The sequence below is a fragment of the Emys orbicularis genome, chromosome 2, assembly GCF_028017835.1.
Source record: "Emys orbicularis isolate rEmyOrb1 chromosome 2, rEmyOrb1.hap1, whole genome shotgun sequence".
Lineage (NCBI taxonomy): Eukaryota > Metazoa > Chordata > Testudines > Emydidae > Emys > Emys orbicularis.
Window position 1 is genome coordinate 91,919,905 of NC_088684.1, and position 25,183 is coordinate 91,945,087.

The 25,183-nt window shown below is 42.2% G+C and overlaps 1 protein-coding gene across 1 annotated transcript; it reads left to right on the forward strand.

Annotated features, from left to right (window-relative positions):
- The first annotated feature begins 1,451 nt into the window (after window positions 1–1,451).
- PRELID3A (PRELI domain containing 3A) lies at window positions 1,452–17,551 on the forward strand. The gene is made up of 6 exons (XM_065398912.1): window positions 1,452–1,541; window positions 6,717–6,885; window positions 7,277–7,366; window positions 8,295–8,365; window positions 8,457–8,559; window positions 15,869–17,551. Exons 1-6 carry the CDS (start codon window positions 1,510–1,512, stop codon window positions 15,986–15,988), a joined length of 585 nt encoding a protein of 194 aa, XP_065254984.1. The 5' UTR covers window positions 1,452–1,509; the 3' UTR covers window positions 15,989–17,551.
- The last annotated feature ends 7,632 nt before the right edge of the window (window positions 17,552–25,183 follow it).

Genomic DNA, 25,183 nt, shown 5'->3' on the forward strand with positions numbered 1-25,183 from the left:
AGCTTATGCAGGGCAAACTCATAAATTGTTCGCCCTCTATAACACTGATAGAGAGATATGCACAGTTGTTTGCTCCCTCAGGTATTAATACACACTCTGAGTAAATTACTAAATAAAAAGTGATTTTATTAAATACAGACAGTAGGATTTAAGTGGTTCAAAGTAGTAACAGACAGAACAAAGTAAGTCACAAGCAAAATAAAATAAAATGCGCAAATCTATGCCTAATCAAACTAAATACAGATAAGTTCCTCACCAGTGACCACTCAGATAGCTTTTGTGCTTTTGAGAGTGAACAGCCATCGGATGTCAGTGATTTTTGTGCAATACTGCATTTGCCCACATTCAAATCTGCAACCTAAAGCTTGAACCTGTGAGCTTCCAATTCCCGTCACTTCCCTTTAAAGTGACCACAGGAGATTTTTTTTAGCACCTTGGCTTACGGGTGAGCTGCGAACAGTTCGTTGGGATCCAGAATCCTGTGAGTTGAGCGGAGCGCCCCGACTAACCAGCCCGGGGAGCCCCCAGCGCCCTCCTGGCCTTACACTGCCCCCGCCTTGCTTTAACATTGATGCCCTGGAGAGCGGCCTCCAGCCCCCGCTTGGCAGGGACACGCTGAAGGGCCTGGGCATCCTGGTCCCCGGCTCCTTGAGGACAAAACGCAAAGGCAAGGCCCCGTGGAGGGCGCGATTTCAAAGCGAGCAGGGGGGTGCAGCCGTGGTCTGGGGCCGAGCCAGACGCCCGCACGTTTCTGGCCAGGGGCGTAGGGCCTACGCGGCGGGCACCGAGGAACGTGAGTCTCCTCAGGCGCGCTGGCCGGGGGAGAGCAGCCCCCTGCGGAGCCGGGCCCCGGGCGCGGGTGAACGCAGGCCGTGGGGAGCGCGCCCGGGCACGATGGTCAGCGGGAGAGCCAGGGCGGGTCACCCCAACCCCCCTCGCAGGCTTGGGAGCGATCGTCCCCCGCGGACACTGACAGCGGCTGCCCTGGCTCCTCCCGCACCGCCGTGTCGCTCACCTGCGCCAGCCCCGGCCCGGAGGGGCCCCGGCCCGAGAGCAGCTGCTGCAGCGTCAGGACCCTGGGCAGGCCCCGGCGCCGGCAGCAGCCCCGCGACAGCAGCAGGTAGCGGTACGCCATGGCCAAACGGCCACCGTGAGACTCGATTCTCCGGCCACAAGCCCCGCCCCCGCCGCAGCGTGTGAGCTCATCACGTAACGTCAGGAGGGGAGCGGGGTCACGGGGCTGCAGGAAACTACAGGCAATGGAATGACGTATTTAAAGGTGGGGCAGGGTTTTTTTTCCCGGTGTCCCGCGCGCCCCTCCCACTCGTGAGGCAATTGGGAGCGCGTGAGTCATGAGCCTGCCCGGCACACTCTGTACCCGGCTCGGTGCGTCCCGCCCCCTGGTTGCGTCACGGCCCCTCCCCCGCTGAGCCGGCTCTTTCTTTGCCCTAAGCGAGCGCTTGAGAGGTCGCCATTGGAGCTCGCGCGCCGGGGTACAGCAGCGAAGCGATGAAGATCTGGAGCTCGGAGCACGTGTTCGGGTGAGCGGGCGGGAGCAGGCGCCGCGCCTGGGCTGGGGGAGCTTGGGCGCCGGGCCCCAGGCGGGGCGGTGATTCCTGCAGGCCGTAGCGCGCTGGCCCTGCGGCCCTGGGCTGTGACTCCACCGTTACCGGGCCAGACGCCGGTCTGTGCCCGTGGGGACTCCCGGCCCAGCCTGGGGCTCTGTTTGTGAGCCGGGGCTCCCTGGCGCGGGCCCCCGCCGGTCGCTGGGCTAAACGCCACCCCGGCGCTATGATGCTCCAGTCCTTACCCAGCGCCCTTCGCCCATGGGCCGGGAAATGGCATTTATCCCTAGATCATAGTTGAGGAAACTGAGGCACAGAGTAGGGTTGTGACTAGTCCGGGGTCACCCCGCAGCACAGCGGCAGAGCTAGCTGGCACCACCTAGACCTACAGAGGAAAAAGTGCTAAGTGCGAACTAGGATCTACCGTTACTGCAGTGGCCTTAACTTTGCTTATCAGCCTGTGCTGCGACTCTGTATCTCTCTCTCTATCATTGTGTGGGTTGCAGGAAGTGTTATCAATTCCGCAGTTCCTCCTTTTTTTTTTTTCTTTTTTTTTCCCTAAGAAACTGATCATGAGGTCTTTTTGTAGTTAAAGTTAAGATTGTGCGCAGCTCTCACTGAGTGAGGAGTACATTTTGCTGTTCAAAGGGGATGCAGTTGGTGGCAGTGCAGTATGGAGATCTGTGCAAAATTTCCATACCAACGTGAGAGAGGTGATTGAGGGCTTGTCTAATGGGGAAGTTTTACCGGTAATACTGGTGTGACCCCCTGTGGACATTATTAATCCTGTAAAAGAGTGGCATTTTTCACCTTAGTTTAAACCACTTCTCAACCACCAAGGAAGCTCTTATAATAGAATGAGTGTCCACCAGGGAGTTCTGCTGGTATAACTACATTGGTTTAAATTCACCCCCCAAATTATGCTGAAACTTTCCTGTATAGACAAGGGCTGAAAGCAGTGTGAAAGGTTTCCACAGCTGTCTTCTGTTTGCCAGTGCCAACATATGCAGTAAGACTTTAAAAGGGCAGTTATGAAACTGACAAAACTATTACATTATTTGGCATTAAGGCATAGGCATTCATAAATGACCTTTCATAATATTAGAGCAAACACAGATGTAGTTGATTCTCCTAAAGGGTATGAACAGATTAAAACTGAGTTATTGTAACATTTTGTGTATGCCCCCCCCTTTTTTTGTTTTTGTTTTTTGTTAAGGGGTAATGTGTTTTAAGTAATCCATGAAATATCTTCAATGAGCTGCTAACATTCAAAGTTAATAACTTACTTTGTCATTTATTTCATGTTGTTCTTCATATAAATGAAGCATTTAACTGCAAAAATGATTATGTATGACATTTGAAAACTGCTTGTCACACAAAACGAGAACTGTATAATTGGTAGCAAAGTTTGAGAATACTTGTGTGTCAAAGTCTAGCCACATCATACTGGGAAACATCTGTAGATAACAGGCTACGAACTTCAGTGATGATGGCTTAGACATTTCAAAACAGCGGCTTCCTTTTCGCGTTTGTTTATATGTTGTGGCACAGATTGGTAGGTAGAAGCTTGTTGTTGTGTGTTTTTTTTTTTTTTTTTTTTTTTTAAGTCAGTGAAGTCATAGCCTCGCTATATAGAAATATAATATAGTCCCTGCTTCCTAGGACTCTACAGTCTAGACTGGATAAACCTAGGAGATACTCTCCTCCTTCCCTCTCCCTCCTTGCTGAGTAAATTCAGAATATGACTCTGTAGTCCCAGATGAAGCTTGTAGTTGTGTGTGCTGGTTTTTCTTTTCTTTTTTTTAATGGACTACAGCGGGGAGGGGGGAGGAAAGAGAAAAGGAACTGGGTGCTTGTTACCACCCAGTTCTTCCAAGCTGATGGAAGTGGGTTTTGAGGAGGGATTTGAAAAAGTCCCATTATTGCAAACTCCAGTCTTGCTTTACCAGTGTTAGCAACTTTGGGAGCCTTAATGTAGGTGTACCATCTGTGTTTAAAGCTCCATGTCATCTAGCCTGGCACAGACCCTCTGTTGATTAGACATGCTATGTCTACACTGCATGGTTGGCCTTTATCAGCTGACTCTAGCTTTGGTTGCAGAGCTATAAAATTGCAGTGTAGGCATTTGGGCTAGAGGCTGGGTGCTGGGACCCTATGAAGGGGGAGGAGTCTACATTACAATTTTATAGCCCAGCAATCCAAGCCCCATGACCCAGAGTCAGTTGACATGGGCCAGCTGTGGGTACTTTATTGCAGTGTAGACATACCCAGAGTGTTTAAAAATGTCATTGAAAGCCCCCCTATGCTAGGGCTCTCGCAGTTGCTAACATAGATGAAGCTAGAATGATGTTAGCAGCAATCTAAAATCTTTGCTAAACTTCCTTAGTATAGGAGTTTATACTGGTTTAGCGATATTAAATAACTTCAGTTAAGCTGGTGTACATTTGGTATGTGGACAAAGATCTAGTCTCAGGGTTTTGACAGCTGAAGTTATCATGTGTAAACCAAAACTTCTAGTGTAAAATGAAAGGGGTCGGTGCTATTAACACTTTCTCTTTTGTTGCACAACTTCTGTTTTGAGCAACTGCAGAGCTTGACTTGAAAATCAGTTATCTGTGGAACATAATACTTTCTTGATGCTATGTGAAAATTAGATCGCAGAGTGTGCGGCCTGCAAAACTGTATGCTGCAAAGTGTGAGAGTGTAGTTATATCAGAGATTCATAAAATGGCCTTTAGCTCCTTGAAAGTCTTCAAGGACATCTTGCCTTTGTTAATCACCTTTATGCTTAGTTTTATGTTCATGTTACATTGCATAATTCCTGATGGTAATATGAAGACCAATTCATGCATATCTTTTAGTAGAGAGCAGGGTCTAGGAATAGAGGAAGGAACTTTTGCTTGAAATTATATATATATATATAAAAATTTCCCCATTTGAAGCTGAAGGACCACTTTGTTTTTCCTGTTCATGCTGGAGATGTTTGCAAAACTCCAGTGTGTGTGTTATAGAGGGATGTCTTGTAGATGCCTTCCTACATGGGGGAGTTAAGCTGTAGTCTAATTCAAAACTGAAACTCTTTTCCATTATTTATCTAATATAGCTCCTATAACAAAGTGTGTGTGTGTGTGTGTGTGTCAAAATGACTCAATATCTTACTCTTCACGAAACCTCACCTATTTAAACATCTCCAATAAAAAAGACAAAATACTGTTTAGTCAGAAGTTTGAATTAAACATCAAATCAAATTCTGGCATTGAGGGGAGTGACGTCAAAAGTGAGAGCCTCTGAGAAAACCTTGTTACTGACCTTGGAAAGCTGGGCCTTAGGAGCTGACTTTCAAGACTTCAGAACATGACATAAGGCTGATTGCCTCTAAGGTCCTGACTATGCGCAACAAAAACAGTAGTCAGTTGTATAAAATTTACTGTTGCAATGCTTATTCTTGTAAGGGTTTTAACACCGCCACATAGCAACACCTTTTGCATGGTGCCTGCACTTGTCTTTTATTCCCGAACTTTTTTTTCCACTGCAGAGCCACACTTGCTAACAGCAGTGGAGCTGAACAAGTGTTAGTAATATGGAAAACTTGAGTGCAGAAAATACCTGAGAGAAACCACTGTAGTTTGTGTTGGTTTAGCTGGACTTGAGCTTGCTCCTTGAAGTAACAGCTGATTTACAAAATGAGAGAATCCTACTGCAGACAGTAGCTGTGGGTAGCAGGTGCGTGGACTTCAGTGGTTGGTCTGCTAGTTTAGACTACACAAAACTGTTAAAGAAATCTTGATAAAGATCTGGTGGAATATGGTGTTTAGTTCAGAGGCTGCTGAGGGCTTAGGGGAAATGTATTCTTGACACTGTCACTTTGCTAATGTAGTGGGGGGCCTTCTTTACATGTGAATAGCAAGAGCTGAAGGTAAGGTGAGTACCAGTCTCCACAACCTTAGAACATTGAAAGAAGTTTTCAAGGAGGCCAGCTTTAGCATGGAGAACATGACCTCATAAATCTGTTTGTTCGCCATTTTAGTTCTGGGATATTAGAGAGACAAGGTGGATGAGGTTATACCTTTTATTGGGTGAAAGAGACAAGCTTTTGAGCTTACGCAGTCTCTTTTTCCCAGACCTGAAGAAGAGCTCTATGTAAGTTTGAAAGCTTGTCTCTTTCACCAGTAGAAGTTGGCCCAATAAGAGTTCCTCATCCACCTTGTCTCTTCTACTCTTAGGTAAAGCTTACATTAACCCCATATTGCTAGAACAAACATAACTTTATCAAGCACCCATTATCTATAACTCAGCCTGTTCCATCTTCCCCGCCACCCTTTTTAATAGCTCTCAAGTTAGACAATCAATAATCACTTTGGAACAGGTTGATCATGTATAATATGTATGCAATACAAAGTACACTTACACAAACTATCAGGTATTCTTTCAACACTGTCAATATTGTTTAAGAACAGAAGAATTTCCATACTGGATCAAGCCCATGGTCCATCTAGTCCAGTCTTGTCTCTCTTGTATCTGACTGTGGCCAGCACCAGATACTTCAGAGAAGGTGCCAAAACCACACAGTAGGTGCATGTGGGATGATCTGCCCCATGTACTAGGTTTCCTCTAATCCCAAATAGTTAGAGATTGGTTTAAATCTTGAAACATGAGGCTTAATATTGCTTCCAAAATTTGTTAGCATTACCTAGATATTTATTATTCCTTTTTGCCTCCGTGTCCTTTGGTAGTGAGTTCTACTGTTCGCTTACATGTTGCATGGAAAAGTATTTCCTATTAATTGTTTTGAATTTGCCATTTTTTAACTTCAGTAAATGTCACCTTGTTTTTGTTAGACAGGAAAAACAGAAGCTCCTGATCTATCTTCACTATAACTTCCTCATGTTATGTACCTTTGTTTCCTTTCAGGTAAACAAATAAGAGGAGACATGACAATCTGTCTTTTTAATCTTTCCATGTAAAAATTCTTCCATGCCCCTAACTATTTTAATAGACCTTCTGAGCCCCCCTGTAATTCAGCGATATTTGTTTTTGAGGCGCGAGGTGACCAGTACTTCACCCAATACCCCAGATAAGTCTGCACCACTCATTCGATCTTAGATGAATATTGTTAATGAAATGTATAAATACTGTCTTTTTTTCCCCTAGACACCCATGGGATACAGTTATCAAAGCTGCTATGAGAAAATACCCCAATCCCATGAATCCATGTGTGGTAGGAGTAGATGTGATAGACAGAAGCCTTGATAACCAGGGAAGGTTACATAGTCACCGACTTCTCAGCACAGAGTGGGGACTACCAAGTATTGTAAAAGCGGTATGTTTTAATAAGTTGAATGAGTAACTGATGATGTAATGCATTTAAACACTTCATCCTCTAGGATCTCAACTCTGAATTTATAGGAAATGCCTTTTCCAGAAATCGTAAGGAAAGTGTAATAATATAGCAGCACATCTCTTGCCATGAATGCACTGCAGTGTTTGCTGAAATGTTAATCAAATTTCGATTGTAGTATCTTCCAGGCAGGGACTATGTCACTTTGTATGATTGCCTAGCACTCAGCATGTTGAGGTCTTGATCCTGATCAGGGTGTTTATGTACAACCACAACATAAATATGTAAAAGTAGTAATTTAGAACACAGAAAACCTTTTGTAATTTGCTCTGATGTCATGTTGAATATTTAAATAGAATGTTTTGTCTTCTAGATTTTGGGAACAAGTAGGACTTTGACATACATTAAAGAACATTCGGTGGTAGATCCAGTAGAAAAGAAAATGGAACTCTGCTCCACCAATGTAAGTGACTAAGTGAGGTCAGGAAGCTTTTGGTAATGGCTGTAGGGGAATAGAACAACCGCCTGCTTATTTGCAATACAAAAGAAAGCTTTGCTTTTAGAAATGTACAATGCACTCACGGCTGTCAAACAAAGACCGGCATTTTCAATGTGAAGCTTTTCTGGGTTGCCAAATTTTTAAATAACATTTCCTTTTTCAGTTGCTGTTGGCTGCTTCTTTGCATGAGTAGGCAACTTTAAATATGTAGGCAGTATAAAATATTTGTATGGGTGTAACTTTGACATCAGGTGAAACCATCTTCTGAGAAAGCAGAAATGACAAACTTAGAGAATAAAACATGCTGGCCAAAGAAATTATTTCCCTAAACAGCAGCAGAAATAAATTTAGAACTATATTGCAAATCTTTAATCTTGTTGAAATTTGCAAACTGTTATGTTGTATTCTAATGTCCTTCAAACTTATCGAGTTTTAAATCTACGATTTCAGAAAAAGTCTTGTCTTTGTACAGTAAATGTAGGCTTAGGGACTTTCCTAAGTACATGTTTTGTGTGTGATTGGTAAGGCTGCTTATTTTCCTCAAGAGCCTGGATTAAAAAGCTTGCCATTGCAAACATACTGAAGTTCAGACTTGGTTCAACATTCAGAAATGTTACTGGAAAGCTACCTAAATTGTGTCGGACAACGTGGAATGTAGAGAGATCTAGTGAAAGGCAAAGGTTACCTAGCTGTAACTGGATTTGCAATAGGAGAAGACAAACCACCTCTCAGTTATTATTGACAATTATAATTGTGCTGTTACAAAGTACAGTAACTGTCCTGTTTTCTGCTGTTAAGGATAATGAAGCACCAGTTGGTGCCACTGAATTGTTGAAAGAGGAAACAGCAAAGAGGAGAAACACTGAGGATTTGTGTGTTTTTTGTTTTTAAGATTACTCTCACAAATTTGGTGTCAGTTGATGAGAGATTGGTCTACACGCCTCATCCTGAAAACCCAGAAAAGTAAGTTGGGGTCGGGGGTCTGTCTGTTTGTGAGAGAGGGTATATTGCTCCTTTTCTGTACCAATAAGCTTTTTTATTTCTTTCATTGCAGGACTGTGCTAACTCAAGAAGCAATTATTACTGTAAAAGGCGTTAGCCTGAGTAGTTATTTGGAAAGTTTAATGGCCAACACAATATCCTCCAATGCTAGAAAGGTATGCTTTTGTGGCAATAATTCTTGGGCACTTGTACTGCTGAATACCGTGCTTAAGGCTCAAACCTGCAGGATTGGACCCTAAGTGTGTACAACTTTTATTTTTAACCATTAAATTCTTGTTGTTCCTGTAAATGTCACCAGAAGCAAGAAATGCAGTACTTGTTCATTAGTTTTTAAATGCAGGCTAACATGTCTGTAATGTTCCCATTGTTAGAGACTGTTACCCAAGCAGCTCTTAAACACTCATGTCACAGTTCAAATGTCAGGGGGTAGCCATGCTAGTCTGTATCCACAAAAACAACAAGGAGTCCAGTGGCACCTTAAAGACTAACAGATTTATTTGGGCATAAGCTTTCATGGGTAAAAAACCTCATTTTAGATGCATCTGAAGAAGTGAGGTTTTTTTTTTTTTTACCCACGAAAGCTTGTGCCCAAATAAATCTGTTAGTCTTTAAGGTGCCACAGTTCAAATGGTTAAAAAGGCTACCAGCAAAGATGTCTGTAAAGACTGAATGGAAAATAAATTCACAAAATCCAACACTGCTCACACTGATTGCAGACTTTGTGCTCAGCACAATCTCATTTGTTCGAATTCTTGACCTGAAATCATCCAGCTTAGTTTTATACAAGCAGTTCTGCACAGAGATTAAATTACCTGATGTTTTCGATGAGAAGGGGAGGAACCTAGGCCAACTTGTATACTCCCAGTTGTAAGTAAATTCCCCAATTTGTGTTAATCTGCAAGGCATAGAAAAAAAGCTCTGTTCGTCCCAACGTCATGCTCAGATGCTCCAGGTAGAGCTTTGGGAGTGGTTATTTGCTACTGTTGGGGGCACTCTGTCTTGCTCTCACACTACTAGAAATCAATGGAGGATCATACCTGTACCTCTCCTCTTCCTCCAGAGATGCTAGTGCAGCAGACTGAAATGAATATGGTGTGATAGAGCACGGGTCAGGTGTAAGGATGGGAAGGACAAACAGTGACGGAGGGAGCAGTGAGACAGATGTGAGGGTGAGTGGGATGTGGTGCACAAATAGAAGTGGGAGCTGACCTGCTTGGGTAGTGGCAGTTCAGGTCTAGTCTTACTTCCCGATGCCATCCCAGGTAGTATGTGCCTTGGCCAGCCCCTTTCCCCTGGAAGTAGGATATCCTTAGGCAGCAATGCTGCTTCTGTCACTTGATGTCCAGTATTAGACTGATGAACATTCAGCCTTCTTGGCCAGAAGGCTATCGTGGGGGGTGGGAAGAGGAGGGAATCTGAATGTTCGCTTCATCCCTGCAGTGCACTTCCCTGAGGAAATAGTAAAGGTGTGTGAGGGGATAGACTGGCAGAAATAAAGTGTGCTAAGGTTGGGGGTTAAGTGGATGAACTGCAGGGTTTGGGGAGAGGGAGAAAAAGTGGCTAGTTGAATTTCGAGGGTGTAGATTGTATTTTAGTTTGGTGGCCATAAACGTCTCTCCACTTAAACTTTTTACAATTCTCTCCTCTAATTCCACTTAGAGTAATGGGGTACATGCTGTGATCTCACCATCCTCTGGCACTCATAACTGCGGTTAAATCTTTGGTTTGCCAACAGCCCACTTAGAAAATGTCCGACATATATAGAAAGCCAAATTAGAAAAGGGCTCCTTCCATATAACACTTAAACATCTTCGTAGCCAAGTGTCAAACAGTGGAACAGTACCTTCTTGTCCTTTCTAAGGCAGCTAAGTCCATACAGAGATGCTTAACTTGGCAGGAATTTGTGTTTCCAGCCCTCTCATTACTAACAAGCAGATCTACTTTGAAGGAAGTGGTGACTGCAGAAGCACAAGACTGAGTTTCTGTGCTTTCAGAAGTCTGCTTAGACATGGCAAAAGCTTTGCTGGAAAGTGTTTCCTGCTGTATCTTGAAATTTTGACGTAAATGTTGAATTTTGCTTTGAGGGTTTGAGATTGCAGGCCTGATGCCTGAATACTACAATGATGAAAGATGAATTTTGTGCCATGTGTTAATCTTTTCTGTGTTACTCCAGGGGTGGGATGCTATTGAGTGGATAATTCAAAATTCTGAAAGCGCTCTAAGCTAGCAGTCTATCTCTACATCTGCAGTTTGTACTAACTAGTGGTAACTCCGGCATTCACTATCTCGGTACAGCATTTCAGCTTTCTAGCAAATGTGTGCATGGACTGTTGTGATGTGATTTTTATATATATGTACATTAGCTTGCATGTATTTTAATATATAATCACAGTTACATTCAGGAATGGCAAACTTGTTCTCATAATACTAGAATCATATGGTTTCGGGTTTTTTTTTGTTTTTTTTTGTTTTTCATTGTGACCTGGAATGGGTCAAGTAGCCCAAATCCACGATATCAGTGGAAAGGCAGACCTTAGTTATTCCTACATGTACTGCAGTGCTTTTGTACCATAGTATTGCTTCTTATACATGCAAATGATCGGTTACTGCAGGTACCTAGGCATGTGAATGTGTCACTCTTTAATAGGGGCCCACGCCAGCTTGGTCAGTTAAATTGGACTACATAAGAACAGTTATCTAAAGAAATTAACCAAAAAAATGCTTGGTTAATGGAATCAGCCTTATAAAATTAGAGCAGAATTGCACTTAATGTGTTCAGGATTGGTTTTCTCAAAACAGGTGCCTAACAAGCATAGTCTTCAGCACAGAGTTATCTCTACTTGCTTTGTCTTCCCTGGCAGGAATTGATCTGGTCTCCTCCTTTTCATTAGACTTTTTTAAGAGGTAGATGGGATTGGGGGGCAGGGGGGTGAGCTTCTGTTGGTGTTTTAAAATTTAGGTGGAAGCTGAACATATTTCACTCTGAATTGGTATAGTTGCAATAAGAATCTCATTTAGCATCTTAAATTGCTTTCCTGGCTTGCTGCTGTTACAAATGAATGACCTTCTTTAAGCAACATGATTATTTAAAATTTAACTTTCAGATGCATTTCAGTTTGTTCATGGTAGGAAGTGCTGCTTTCTTTCATATTCCGACTTCAGGGCTGAAAGGAGTGGTTACAGTTTTCATAGTTACTTTTATGCTGGACAGTAAATAGTGCTCTCCACCTTGGCTTCCATTAGCTAGCCTAGCTCAACTCTGTCATTCCTGTATTGAAACCACAAACTTCCAATGATAAAATCCTAAAACCTTTTTTCATAACTCTTCTCCTTCATTCCTTTATAATTTTATTTTGGGATGTGTGTCTATATGACTTATAAAATCAGCAAATGCTGGCTGTGTGCTTTCAAGTTTACTTTTCATTCCACTAAATTCTTGAGTTGGACAAACCATTAAGCTTTTGTCTTCTCCAAAAAACTTCAACTGGAGGAGTCAGTTTGCTATCAATTATCCAAGATCTAATAAATCTTTATACTAGTATTTGACCTAATATTGAAAGCATAATGTAGTGCTAATATATGTAATGTGCATGCTTGGTTATGAATGTGCTTGCTTAAGTCTTATATAATGTAGGACTTAAATAACATTGTATTAAATACTATATATATTACACAGATAATATATATCAAAAAACTCCAGTCCTCTGTCAGATTCTGTTTTCCTTTTACTGAGTAGAACTGCCCAGGTCCTTAATTTTAAAAGAAATTGTAGAGGTGAAGCTTTATTAACTTAGATTCCACTGGAGAATTGTTCTGAAATTTACTCTGTCAGCATGGTGCATTGATGCTTAAGTTATATGGATTTAAGCAGTTTTTCCAGAGCTGCGAGAAAATACCTCACTGATTTTATTTGTTTTGGAAAACCAACAAACATACTTTGGATGATTGACTGGTTATAACCCTTGGAAGGAATTCTGTGGATCTGAGTCCCACCCAAAAGATGCTGGCTAACTTTTTGGCTAGTAAAAGTCTACTCTCTGTATGATCAGACTTAAACATTCTTAGTGTTTAAATGTTACTTGTTTTCTTTCAGTGCTTTGTATATTAGTGTCCCTGTAACTAAAAGGACAATAACTTGAAAAATAGCTTTTCAAATTGAAAAGCTTATACCTGGGGTTATTTCTAACACCTAACATTGTGGGAAAAGAGCTACGTGGTTTGTTTGTTTGACTGAACTGTCATATTCACAGAGATTAGAGGGGGAAAAAACAGTTTCACTATTTTGTTGTGCATTTATTTCCTGTTGCATGTAGCAACCTGCACTGCTCTGTTGTAGCTCACATGCATGCTTCCCTATATCCTGCAAGAGAGAGTTTGCCAGCAATAGTACCAGCAAAACAAACTGAAGTTGGCAACTGTGTGCACAGAGGGGAAACTGGCTGGTGGGGAGGAGGAGAGTGGGGAGTTTGGTATGGCCCTTGGGGCTGCTAGATATCAGCAGGGAAGCAGGGGGGAAAAGACAACTTTTAAGAAGACATAAGGGTTGCTCTGACTAAAATAAATTCAGTTTTAATTAGCCAAACCAAAAATATGCAAGTTGATGTCCCTTTAACGTGTTGGTGGCACTCACTAGAAACGCTAACTTCAGAGCCACTAATTTTTGTAGGAACTGAAATTTCTCATGCTTGGTCTTGGCTCAGGAATGAGAATTTTTGATTCTATTGGTTTCTGGTTTTAATACTTTAAAATCTTTTCAGGATGGGGACTGTCTACTAGTGTGTGGGCAGTTCCTACTGAACACTGACTGCTAACCGTAACATAAACATAAATAACTCAATATAGCACTTGGATAACAAAGGGCTTTGATTGAAGATGACTCTTTCTATTTCACAATCAATTTTCTTTCAATGTGGCTAAATCGAAATAGCATCGTAAGCTTGTGCAATCTTTTATTTTTCTTAACTTGAAAAAGACTGACTGGTTATTTGAATATGCATCCACTCTAGTTCCCTCTGGTTAGGGAAGAGGAGACCGAGGCATAGGGACTTTTAAAATATCCTATAGCAAATATACATATACAGTGCTCTCTCTTAAGGGGTAACACCCTCTTTGTTCCTGCAACAGTAAAGTTCCCCCAGCTATTCAACGTGTTTGCATGCATTGCGATTTGTAAAGCTAATGACATAACGACTCAATCCCATAGCATACATTCTGGTGCTGCTTGCTGAGCTGCCTGTGTCACAAGAGTTCAGTTCTTACTGAAATATTGTTCTGAGGAATCCTGTCATCTGATATCTGCTCATTTGGGTGCCATCCTGTATTCTGCACTGTTGAATCAGGGTCTGGCCACTGGTCCGGGGGGCTCTGCATTTTAATTTAATTTTAAATGAAGCTTCTTAAACATTTTAAAAACCTTATTTACTTTACATACAACAATAGTTTAGCTATATATTATAGACTTATTGAAAGAGACCTTCTAAAAACGTTAAACTGTGTGACTGGCACGTCAAACCTTAAATTAGAGTGAATAAATGAAGACTCGGCACACCACTTATGAAAGGTTGCCGACCCCTGTTCTAGAGGATGCTTTTTGTGGTAGTAAGGATGTAAGAGGTTACAGTGAGCTTGATTTTTACTTCTCTCCAAGGGGACTTGAAAAGCTTCTGACACTTGCTTGAAGACTAAGCCTCATATGCCAGGTGGGAAAGTACCTGTGCCCACATATCTTAACTCCCCTGGAAAAAAATCACTTCTTCTGTCCTCTTAAATAATAACCGCTCCCTTGGTCTGTTCTGCCACCCAAATAAATTAAATTCCATCTCCCTAATCAGTTCTACCCCAGTCCCTCAGCTTTACAGGGTGCTGCCCTTACCCCTCTTGCTCTTAAGGAAATGCCTGAGCCCCTGCAGGGCCGGTGCTACCAGTTAGGCAAACTAGGCGGTTGCTTAGGGCGCCAAGATTTGGGGGCGCCAAAAAGCAGTGCCCCCAATATATATATATATATATATTTTTTTTTAACAGCGTTCCTCCCCGAGCACGCGGTCGCCGCTCCATTTCTCCCGCCTCCCAGGCTTGCAGTGCCAATCAGCTGCAAGCCTGGGAGGGGAGGAGAATTAGAGTGGGGGCGGCGTGCTGGGGGAGGAGGCGGAGCAGAGGTGAGCTGGGGTGGGGATCCCTGAGGGGGGAGCTGCCGCAGGGGGGTGCCTCAGGGCGGGGGGGGGGGGGGGAGCTGCTGCAGGGCTGGGGGGAGGGGCGCAAGGTGGAAGTTTTGCCTAGGGCGTGAAACTTCCTTGCACCGGCCCTGAGCCCCTGCACCTACCAAATATTCCTCTCTCCACCTGGGCACTCTGCTAATTGCATCAACCATTCCTGTTAAAGCAGTAGTGCTTGAGAGGTTTTGTGGCCTTCCTTTCCCCTCCCCGTCAGACAGAGGCCAGTGTCTCCCTGGCCTCACTCAGCCTATTTACCTGGGAAAAACTTCTACTCACCCTGGGTAAATGGAATTTTAAAGCCCTACACTCCAGTACTTTTGATTAAGGAAATAAAAGTTGTACCTAACTCTAGGCTAGAAATTTCTCATTTTAATGCTAATCTTCAGTAAGGGTGTGAGACTCACTAGAGTCCAGCAAGATAAGCATGTCAAATAAGTCTCTTACATGAACTCACAAAACTGGGCAGTGCACATTCTATGTGGCCAATTTAAAATAAAGGAGCTGCACACTTATATTTAAGTTTAATTGCACTTAGTCACAGCACTTTGTTTTCTCTGAGGCCTTCTTAAAATATTCTAGGAGTAGGAAGGAACAGGGCAGGGCGACAGAAAATTTAGTTGCAGTTTTAAAAACTTAGCCCAGTTATATGCTGAAAAGTGACTCATTCATGAACTTAGAACTCCATGATACCCTTCCTACAGTCACTTTCTGATCCAATTTTGTTCTGACAAGTAGAATATCTGTGTGTGTTTGTGTTTTCCTTAACTGCTGAGTTAACCTGAAAGTCCAGCTTGGTTCTTTCTGGCTCTCATCTTCAATAATCAAAAATTCTCCAAATGTAAATTTCTTAACAATTCTGATACATGAACTGGACTAGAATCTATCTTCCTCTCAGTACAAGTGTTGGCTTTACTATGCTAACAGAAAAAGCAAATGGTAAAAATATCCTTATTGCTAAAGTAACCAGTGAGCAGACTTGTTGAATTAGAAGGTAATTTTACATAGACCCTCTTTTCCCATAACCTCACTTCGGTATGGCACTAACTTTTTGCACATAAGATGAAGGTTATGCAAACACTCTGTTTAATGAAGCTTCAGTAAAAACTTGAAACCTAAACATAAAACCCCAAATAATGCAAAACCAGTTTCCTTTAGAGCAGTTCTGAAGTCTGACAAAGGAAAGATATTGAAGTTTTAATTTTAAGTGGCTTTGTATCCATTTTGATACTAAATTTGTGTCTTTTTCTGACAGGGTCGAGACGCCCTGGAATGGGTGATCGGCAAACTAAACACAGAGTTTGAGGAGTTAACATCATCGACACGAGAGAGCATGAAATCTGGAATGGCAGCGGCATCAGCAGCAGAGAATTGAGGCCGCAGAACACTGAGGAACTGTGACAGAACAACTTTAAACCATGAACTTTATTTCCTTAGATTTCTTCTCTATGGCTGATAACGCCAGTCTTTTATATGTTCATAGGAATGTCAGAACTCGAGAAAAATATTTTTCTAGCTCTCTCTAGCCTCCATATCAACTTATTTGACCAGTGAAGACTAACATGAGCTCTTATGCTTTCCTTTATTTTTATTTAAAAAAACCCATGTGCTGTAGCCAATTGAAACAAAATCTTTCTGGCAATTCTTAAAAATGCCAAAATGTGCCTTTTCATAAAGGCGGTAACTAGTAGGTTTCTTCTACATTATACCATCTGGTTTTTTGTGCTCACTTTTTTTTTTAAAAATGTGTGTACATATATTTATTATGAATTTCTTTAAAGAGAGCAGCTGCTGTATTTTATGAAGGGTGGATGGGTATAAAAGCACAGAGTCTAGTGTTGGTCTTCGCTGCCGAAGCGGAATAGCGAAAAGTGACACACACACACTGTAAAGTGATGGAGATTATTTACTCAGGTTATCTGAAAAGCTAGATCTTGCATGGTGGTACTGACTCTTGCGTTGTTAAATGCAGTGTCTGAATGCCTGATACACAGGTAATTTATGTCTTGGATGTTTGGATACAAACCTCCGACAGATGTAGTGAGTATTTAGACGTGAATGTAGATTTTTAGTTAGACTTTGGGGAGAGAAGATGTAATTTATTTTGGTAATATTTATTCACTGGCTCTAGGTGGTTGTTTTTTTGTTTTTTGTTTTTTTCTTCCTCCCTCTCTTCTGGAGGAGCAGCTGATACCTCCATGGAAACCACTGGAAAACGATTGACTTCTAAATGCAACTTTTTACAAGGTGATTTGAATGAAGAGTATCGTTGTTGCTTCAGATTGTAACACTTAACTACTGTGAAAGTGATTCTTATGCCACAAACAAAGATATCATGAAGACTCCGCAGCAAACTTGGATCCACTCTGAAGAGTAACAGTACTTAAAAAAACAAAACAAAACAAAAAAAGCAGCAGAATTGGCTTTCTCTAGGTCCCCCTCCCCCCCCCCCCCGAGCTTTCCATGAACTTTCAGTGTTTCTTTGTATTTGTCTTTAATTTACATTTTTAACAATATTTTTGTCATGGTGGCATGAGTAATCATTTAAATGTTTCTGGTCGAAGTCATTCATTGTCTGTCTGGGAAAACAAGACTGCAAAATCCAGTAACACCTATGGAGTAGAATATTTGCAGGAAAAATACTAATTGGATTGCTTTCCAAAAAGTATGAAATCCAAAACGGTTAAACGTACTGATCTTTCTTTGACATGGCTACAGAAATGAGTGTTTGAAAACAGCACTAGTTTCTGATGCACCCTTCAACTGAAGGTAAATTTTTGATTTGTTGAATTTAAATTAAATCTTTTGTGTGTGCATGCAAAGGCTGAAAAAACAGTCTGTTGCAAAGACTTCATTCCTTGTGCAAACAGAACAAACGATTTAGAAAACTACTTTTGAGTGAAAATTAAATATTTTTTTAATGGTAAAAATAAATGATTGTTCCATAACTTGCTTTGATTTGAGTGCTTTAAAATACAATGCTAGCTTGGTGGAAAACCCACCAAACACATGCACAATATAGTTTGGTAACTGTAGAAACACTATGCTGATACTAGTATTCTTTTTTAAATTAACAGGTAGGTCTGTAACTATCAAAGTACACTTTCCTACCAAATAAATATTTCTATTTTAAAAAAAATTTTGGTTGGGTGATAGGACTTAATCTTAGCTTTTCAGAAGCCAGTCAGTGACAGTAAACATTTACCTTTTGTCTTCGTATGGACCTCAGGTGTTTCTTATATGAAACAGACACTTACTTCCAGGCCTTAGTTCTGAATATGTTGTCTTTCTCCAAAGGACAACTTGCATAATACTGACATTTTTTAGTTGAAGTGAGTTTACTGTCTAAGTGTTACATGGTGCCCTTTCCTGGGGGGGGGTGAAATGCAGAAAGGTCTAGTTGCAAAAAAAAAAAAAAGTGTCCGATACTACCTTGCCATTTCATCCTGGCACAAATGAGTGAGACACAATGGGCACACTTACGCAAATGAGATAAAACAGGTGTGACTGATTTTGGGGAAGTTGTAGTAGTACAACATTCCAACACATGCCTGCTGTGGGAGGTGTTAAATGCACAGGTGTGGCTATGCTGCAGTAAAACAGCCATGGCTGGCCTGTGTCAGCTGAAGCAGGAGCACAGAGCTATAAAATTGTACTGTAGACATTCAGGATGTGAGGGGTGAGAATCCTGGAGCCCAGGCTCCAGTCTGAGGCCAAACTTCTACAGCTGCTGCTTCCTAGCTCCCTTGTGGATCACTATTCTTCATGGCTGCCTCATGTAGGTCCTGGCCCCAGCAGTTCTTCTCTCCTCTTCCCCCCACTCCCCCCCCCCAGTTGTTCTCCCTGGTCACTAGTTGCTCTGGGCTTTTGTTGACCCCCTCTTTTGGCCTGAAAGGCCATGACTTGGGTTGTAGCTACACTGGGAGAGGAAGTTAATCCTATCTGCTTCTTGGTTATGCTCCCAAGAGAGCTGCTTAGAGCTTCTGGGATGTCTGCCCACCTAATGCCCTGTTGGCCTAGGTCACTGCCTCTATCCTTGCTCTGCCTCCCCCTTAGTCTGACAATCATTCAGGGTAGGGAGGGCCCTCTGCTTTAAATCCCCTGAAATGAAGATGCAAGTTGCATCCACTCTTAATAATTTTGCTAGGCGAATAGCCTCTTGAACTGTCCTTTCTGTGATCTAATACCACCCACCCTGCATATGTGCACCCTTGGGACCACCGAGTGATTGATCACACTGCACTTTATCTGCCTTACCAGAAGTTCATCAGGTCCAATGTTACTTGGGATCTAACTTGACTTCCACTGGGAAGCTCATCCTCTTTCATGTCCGGGTTTCTATTTTCCTATGGCTTGTCAGAACGGTTTTCTGTTTTGCTGGTATCCTCTTCTTGTGAACAACACTGCTCCAGTTATAGGTATGGTCCTCTGGGCAGTCTGCCCTTTCATCCTGTTCCTCCTCCTGTCATTGCAGTAGTTCTAGGGAGCCATTGTGCAGAAGGGCCTTGGCCCTCCGATGGGGACTACATTTTTCACAAGTCACATCTGTATATTCCCAGTCTTGCACAAGAGTCCCCCCTAGGACCTGTGGCACTCACATAAGCTCCCTCCCCCCCTGCATCTATCCACACAAAGTTCTACAATATCTTCCAACTCTTTGGCTGGAACAGTCTTTCTCTGGTTAGTCTTCTATGTGTGTATGTAAAATCTCTGATGGATCAGATTTTATTCTAGTCTTGCACTAATCAAAATGCCTTGTAACTGGGCCCTTTTAATGTGGTGGTTCTCTCCTGTATGGGGCACTTTTAAGTCTAATTTCTCAAATGTTGAGGTAGAAAACCCTACAGTGCTAGTGTGGGCTCTGGCACTGCAGACAACAGAAAGGAGGAAAAAGCTTACATCCTAGGGCTGAGTTAAATAAAAAAAAAAACTAGGACCTAACCTGTCCAGCTCCTTTTGGCTCTGGGAGGTGAGGCCAAAAATGTCAGTGTTGAGCAAAAGAAAATCACTTGGCTCAGTAAAGGGCAGTAGGTGCACGTTTAGATAGGAATCCTACACTATAGTACCATGAGGGTTGAAAGAAGGGAATTAAGGGGTTTTGGTTGTTTACAGCTCAGCCTTAACTCCAGTAGTGCTATTGTCAATGCAGATCTTACCTACATCCACATCATTAAACAAGTAAGAGCTGAAGCAGACTTCTAATACCGGCTCTAAGTCCCATCTCAAAATTCCCTTTGTTTCAGAGTAATCTGAGTCTAAGGATTTCTCTCCTTAAAGCAGCCGTGCTGATGTTAGCTGAGACAACTTTGGAAATATCAGTTGTATCTAATATTGAATATCCTGTTCTCCATTGTATCTGTGTGTAACTTTCTCTCATTGTTTACATTATACTCCCCCATGTCCCCCTTAAGATTACTTACCACTGCAGTTCTGTAGTCTTCGATCCTGGGGTAGGGATTGCAGTGGTGCCAGGGCTAGAAGTACTGTATAGGAAAGCTCACACTAGTGGGGAAATGTCCAGGCTTAGTGTAAAGAGAGCCTGAGCCTACTGAAAGTAGCTGAGGTAAGTAGAAGAAACCCAGCTCCAGCATTTCTGCCTTCTGAGAATTACTGATAAGTGTGATCACTTTTGTTGCTGCATAATTGATAAAACAGAGTACATTAAACATTGATCTACCATATGTTAACCAAGACCTTCCCATTAAATTAAATGCATTTAATCTTCCTTATACTTTAGACAATACTTAAACTCTTATTACAGTGAAGGCAACATGATGGGTACAAGGGAGGATAACAGATACATGTTAACTCTTCCTCTTCCACTCTCCCCATTTTCATCTCAGTTCAGACTGTAAGCTCCTCAAACTGTGATTCTCTGCCCTATCTCTAATGTAAGGTGCCATGCACATCTATGGTGCTAAGTAATTACACACTCTACTAAAAATAACTACTGTATATAGTTTTCTTTGTAGTAAAAACAGGCAAGCATTTGCTGCTTATGGATTCTTCCCTCTCTCCCTCCTCCCCACCCCCCAATATTTGACCTGGTCTAGCCCAGGGAGTAGGAAATGGTGGTGGTGAAGCAAGCAACTAGCATTTCCTTAAAGAGGATGCACAGATGCACTGATGTCTTGCTGTGGTTCAACAGGTGTAAACTGAAGGAGAAGGATGAGCAATTCTTCCCTGGTGAATAGTTAAAGCTGAGCTTATTATGGGTTAATGGTTCCTCCCATATGTGGCACTGGCACCATGTGTTTGACAAGCATTCTCCTTCCAGCCTCTAAACTGTAGCTCAGGTTTCTTAAATAACTCCACATTTTTTGTATATAATAGTTATAGTTTAAGCCTTATTTTGAAATGTAAATTACCTCTGTCCATCTCAGAGCCCTGTCATAGTTTCTGCACAGAGTTGTGACCGCTGGGCCTTTTACATAACCAAATCACCAGCTAACTTTCAGCTGCCACTTTTCAGCAGTGTGAAAAATGTTTGAATGGACAGGAAGACAAAGCTAGGCCTTGGGGGCTAAGTCACAGGGTGGGTGGTGGTTTTTTTTTTTTTTTTTGGTGAAGCCTGAAGTAACACACAGCAAACCATTCTCATGGGGACTACTACAAGGTGAGTTTAAACTCCGTGGTGGCAGAATCCAGGTACGGAGAAGTTGAGAGTGCTCTGATCTCAAACACAAAGAGGAGTTGTTACAAGGTAAAACAAACCTTAATTTGATACTGCCTGACTTTATAAAGTGACTATTGTCTCTTAAGGCAGGGGAGCAGGAGTTGGCATGCTAGAGCCTTTTTATTAGGCTCTGCAGTATTACAGCATTGGGATTTTGGGCACCATAAATGTGTGCAGAAAGTGTGCAAAGGAGAAACTTAACTGTGTATGTGTTCCCCTTCCTCCCAGTTCCTGTATTTAATTTAGGGCCTCAAGGCTTATCTCCCTGTCCCTTCCTCATTTCCCCCACTAGTTAGAGTCTGTAACAGCAACCAGTATTTAGGGTATTAAGGCTAAGAACAAAAAACAATCACTGTTTCAGCCCAGGTTACACAAAAGCCTATTAAATACTCCAGGTATGTTTTTACCATTCATTATGTTAAGAAAGCTGGAACTGGAGAAGGCACCTTTTAAGAGCTTTTTATTAGTAATGCATAAACAAACTGCATTTCAGTATCACAGCATGAAAACAAGCAGAAAAAATCCTATTGCCTTTCTTGCATATAAATGATTGCCCTTATCTAGTGGAAGCCATACAAAAGTACATGCACCATGACAGCATAGAGGAAGAAGGGATGTGAGAAATTAACACTTTGGAGTTTGGTTTGTGCTATATCCTTAAAGATTGCTTTGAAATACACTCCAAGGTGAAACCTACTGGTGGGACTCCTACTGCATGCAATTTGTGGTGCCTATGCTTAGGCTGTAAGCTCAGTGCAGGTGTTTTGTATGTAGTGCAAGGCTTAGCAAATTAATAGGCACCACTGTAAGTTAATGCTAACTTCCATAGGCCTGGAAAGAATGAAATGACTGCATAGCTTACTGGCAAATGTACACCCATTTACAGATGAAATACTGACCGCTAAATAGGACTAAAAAGTCAAGTTCACAAATAAACCTTCAGGTTAAGTGACTTCTGAGGGTGCCTATTACACTGCTACCCTTCAAGTCATCACTTTCATTAAAACCCCTTGCTTGATATGAACCAAATCAAGAAGAGCAGGGGGGTGAGGCATAGGCAAAGACCAAAAAAAAAAAATGCCTCCACTAGTGGATGGCAGCCCTTTACCTGCCATGCAATCTTTTTCATGCACAGGACTATGATGCAGGAGAGCTGGGTTCTAGTCCCACCGTTGACAAAAGCTTCCTGTTGACATTGGGAAGGAGGTGCTGTGATTCCCCCATCTATAAACTGTGTATTACCTACCTCACAGAGCTGTACCAAGGCTAAGAAACAAATCCATCTCCTGTGTCTGGGAGGGGTGAAAGTCCAGAGGTGCTATGCAATGGGGGGAGGGGCAGAGGCACACACAGCTGGGCCACTGTCTCTATTGCCACATGGATCCTTCTCTCCTCCCCTATGGGCTGGCCTATGCCACCTTCTCCCTAAGGGAGAAGCTCTGTCCTTTCCGTAGCCTCCATCTATTCTCAGTGCTTAGCCCAGCTCCTTGGGCCTGGTGCTGGGCACTAGGTTATCTTAGGGGTTGTTACGCATTTTGAGGAAGTTGCTACAGCAGTAAGAAGTACTGTTTCTAACACACAAGCACCCCATGTTTATGCAGGGGCTGGCCCTGTAGACTTGATTTCAAGTTTCTAGAAATAGAAGTATCAGATTCAAGATTGACCCTCTCAAAAACTGGTTTAACAAATGTTTTCAATGAAAAACAGTTTAGAACAGTCAAGTACAGCAGGTGCCGACACCACATATTTAGCCCTACAAAAAGGCATGGTGGTAGTTCCTACAACAGCATGGACAGGCTTCCTCATTAACTCCTGAAGTGCTAGGTCTCATATACTTGCTGTGCTAATGTCATCCAGTACCATGACACTGTGACCAATGGGAGATTAGGAGGTATCTAGAACCTTGGCCACACAGCACGTGTGTTCTGCTTGGGCTGACCCAAGTTAGTTCTGCATCTGTCAAGTAGTTAAAAGAACAGCCAGCCGAGAAATTAATATATAGATAAAACAAATGCAGCATCAGTTTAATAGTGCATAGATCCCCTTTTGTGCACTTGCAGGGTGACTGTGGACTTGGGGCTTGTCTACACTTGAAAGCTACAGTGGCACAGCTGCAGATGTCACTGTAGCACTTCAGTGTAAACGCTACCTATGCTAAAGGTATAGCATAGGTTGGGGTTCTCAAACTGTGGGTCAGGACCCCATTTTAATGGGGTCATCGAGGCTGATGATAGTAAGATTCTCCTACTGTTGGCCGGGCACCAGTGTGAGTCTAGACAGCAGGGTGGGAAAATTTGTGACAATTATCAGTATACACAAGGCCCTGGCAGCATTCATTTTACCTGCCTACATAATGGAAAGTTTGAAAACAGGTTGGGAGTCACTCACAGGAGAAATTGCTAATAATTCCTTAAGTTGCAGAGAGAAAAAGACAGTGAGCTTAAAAAGTGCAGTTCTTACAGCACCTGGAGATTCTTCTTCTTTTAAATCCCAGGTTCTAAAATGCATTTTATAAAACTATGGGCCAGATTCTCTGGCCTGTTCAGGGTGCTTTGTGCTACTCTAGAACTCAATTAGCCAACAGAAGATTCCCTCTTTCTAGAGGAATCCTCTGATGGCATGAGACTGGCAGCGAGGCTCCTACATCCTCCTCCCACCACCCAGAATAGGGGCACATCTGGGGGAAAGACAGAGGATGGGGCCAGGATGTGTCTAAGTCTTGGCAAACCCTGTTCTGGAACGGCCTCTTGGGAGATATAGGCTAATGAATGTAAAATGTAATGCTGGTGGCTGGCCCAGGACTGGAAGGCTGCAAAACTGGGTTAATCTGGCCCTCAAAGTTGCCATAGGGATGGCAGGGGTTCTAACAGCATCAGCTCATCACCAGTACAAATACTGAAGGAAAGATTTAACTTCCTTACTCCTCCCAAGTTCAGGTGAATGGGCTCAGGCTGTAATAGGGCCGAACTGGCTTGTGTTTTGAAGAAATAATGCAGGATCTATGTCTGTTTGGCTTTTTCAGTCGAGTGATCCAATGACATAATCTAGCTGTTTTCGTATTAGGATATTTTTTGTTAAATATTAAGGAAGAGCAAAAGCGTATTAGTGAAGTCAGAGGAAAACAAGAGAATGGACTGCATGCCTGTGATTAATATTAACAATTCAGCAGCTCAGTTTTAACTTCATGTTACATATCAAAATAAAAATAAAACCAGCTTTCAGCCTTCTATATGGAAATGATTTAGAATTTAATACTAAGATAAGAGGGATGCTGTCGCACCAGAACACGCAGTTACAGCACCTTTCTGCTACCCACTGTGCAATGTCACTTTCACATTTACAATTAAAATAATAAAGACATTCCTAAAAGCTGCACAGAACTTCTGGATGAAGTTTAGCATGATTGCTACCTTCATACCTGTCTAAAGTTGGATCTTCCCCCACCCTCCCTACCTATAAAACATGCAGCCAATCCTAGAAGAGAGAATCAGAGAACAGACTGGTTTTTGGAAAATAAATGATGATGTATGTGTATTTTATTTTATTATTTTTTCTTGATAGCCTTCCATTTTGGTCTTTGAAAGAATCCTAGTACCTCTCCCACAATGCACATCAACTACAGGCTCAAAAAAAGAGAGGTTGCGTGTAGTTATTTAGATTCTGTAAATAGTTCAGTGCAATTGATGCATATAGGAAGAGTTAAAATTATATACAGCTCTTCAGCTTGTGATATGGAAGGTTTTGGTAGGAATTGGTCATACTGTACTTTTCTACTGCTTAGCAGAAGCAGTATTTTAATGCAAAACATACTTTAATGCTTAGAGTCCAGTGGGTCACATATGCAGTTATATTGCTATTCTAAAGACTATTTTGACCTGTTTCCTTTTTTCATGT

Coding starts and splice junctions, on each gene's coding strand:
- PRELID3A (XM_065398912.1), top strand. CDS start 1,510: ATGAAGATCTGGAGCTCGGAGCACGTGTTCGG. Junction 8,366..8,456: donor CATCCTGAAAACCCAGAAAA/GTAAGTTGGGGT, acceptor CTTTCATTGCAG/GACTGTGCTAACTCAAGAAG. Junction 8,560..15,868: donor TATCCTCCAATGCTAGAAAG/GTATGCTTTTGT, acceptor TTTTTCTGACAG/GGTCGAGACGCCCTGGAATG.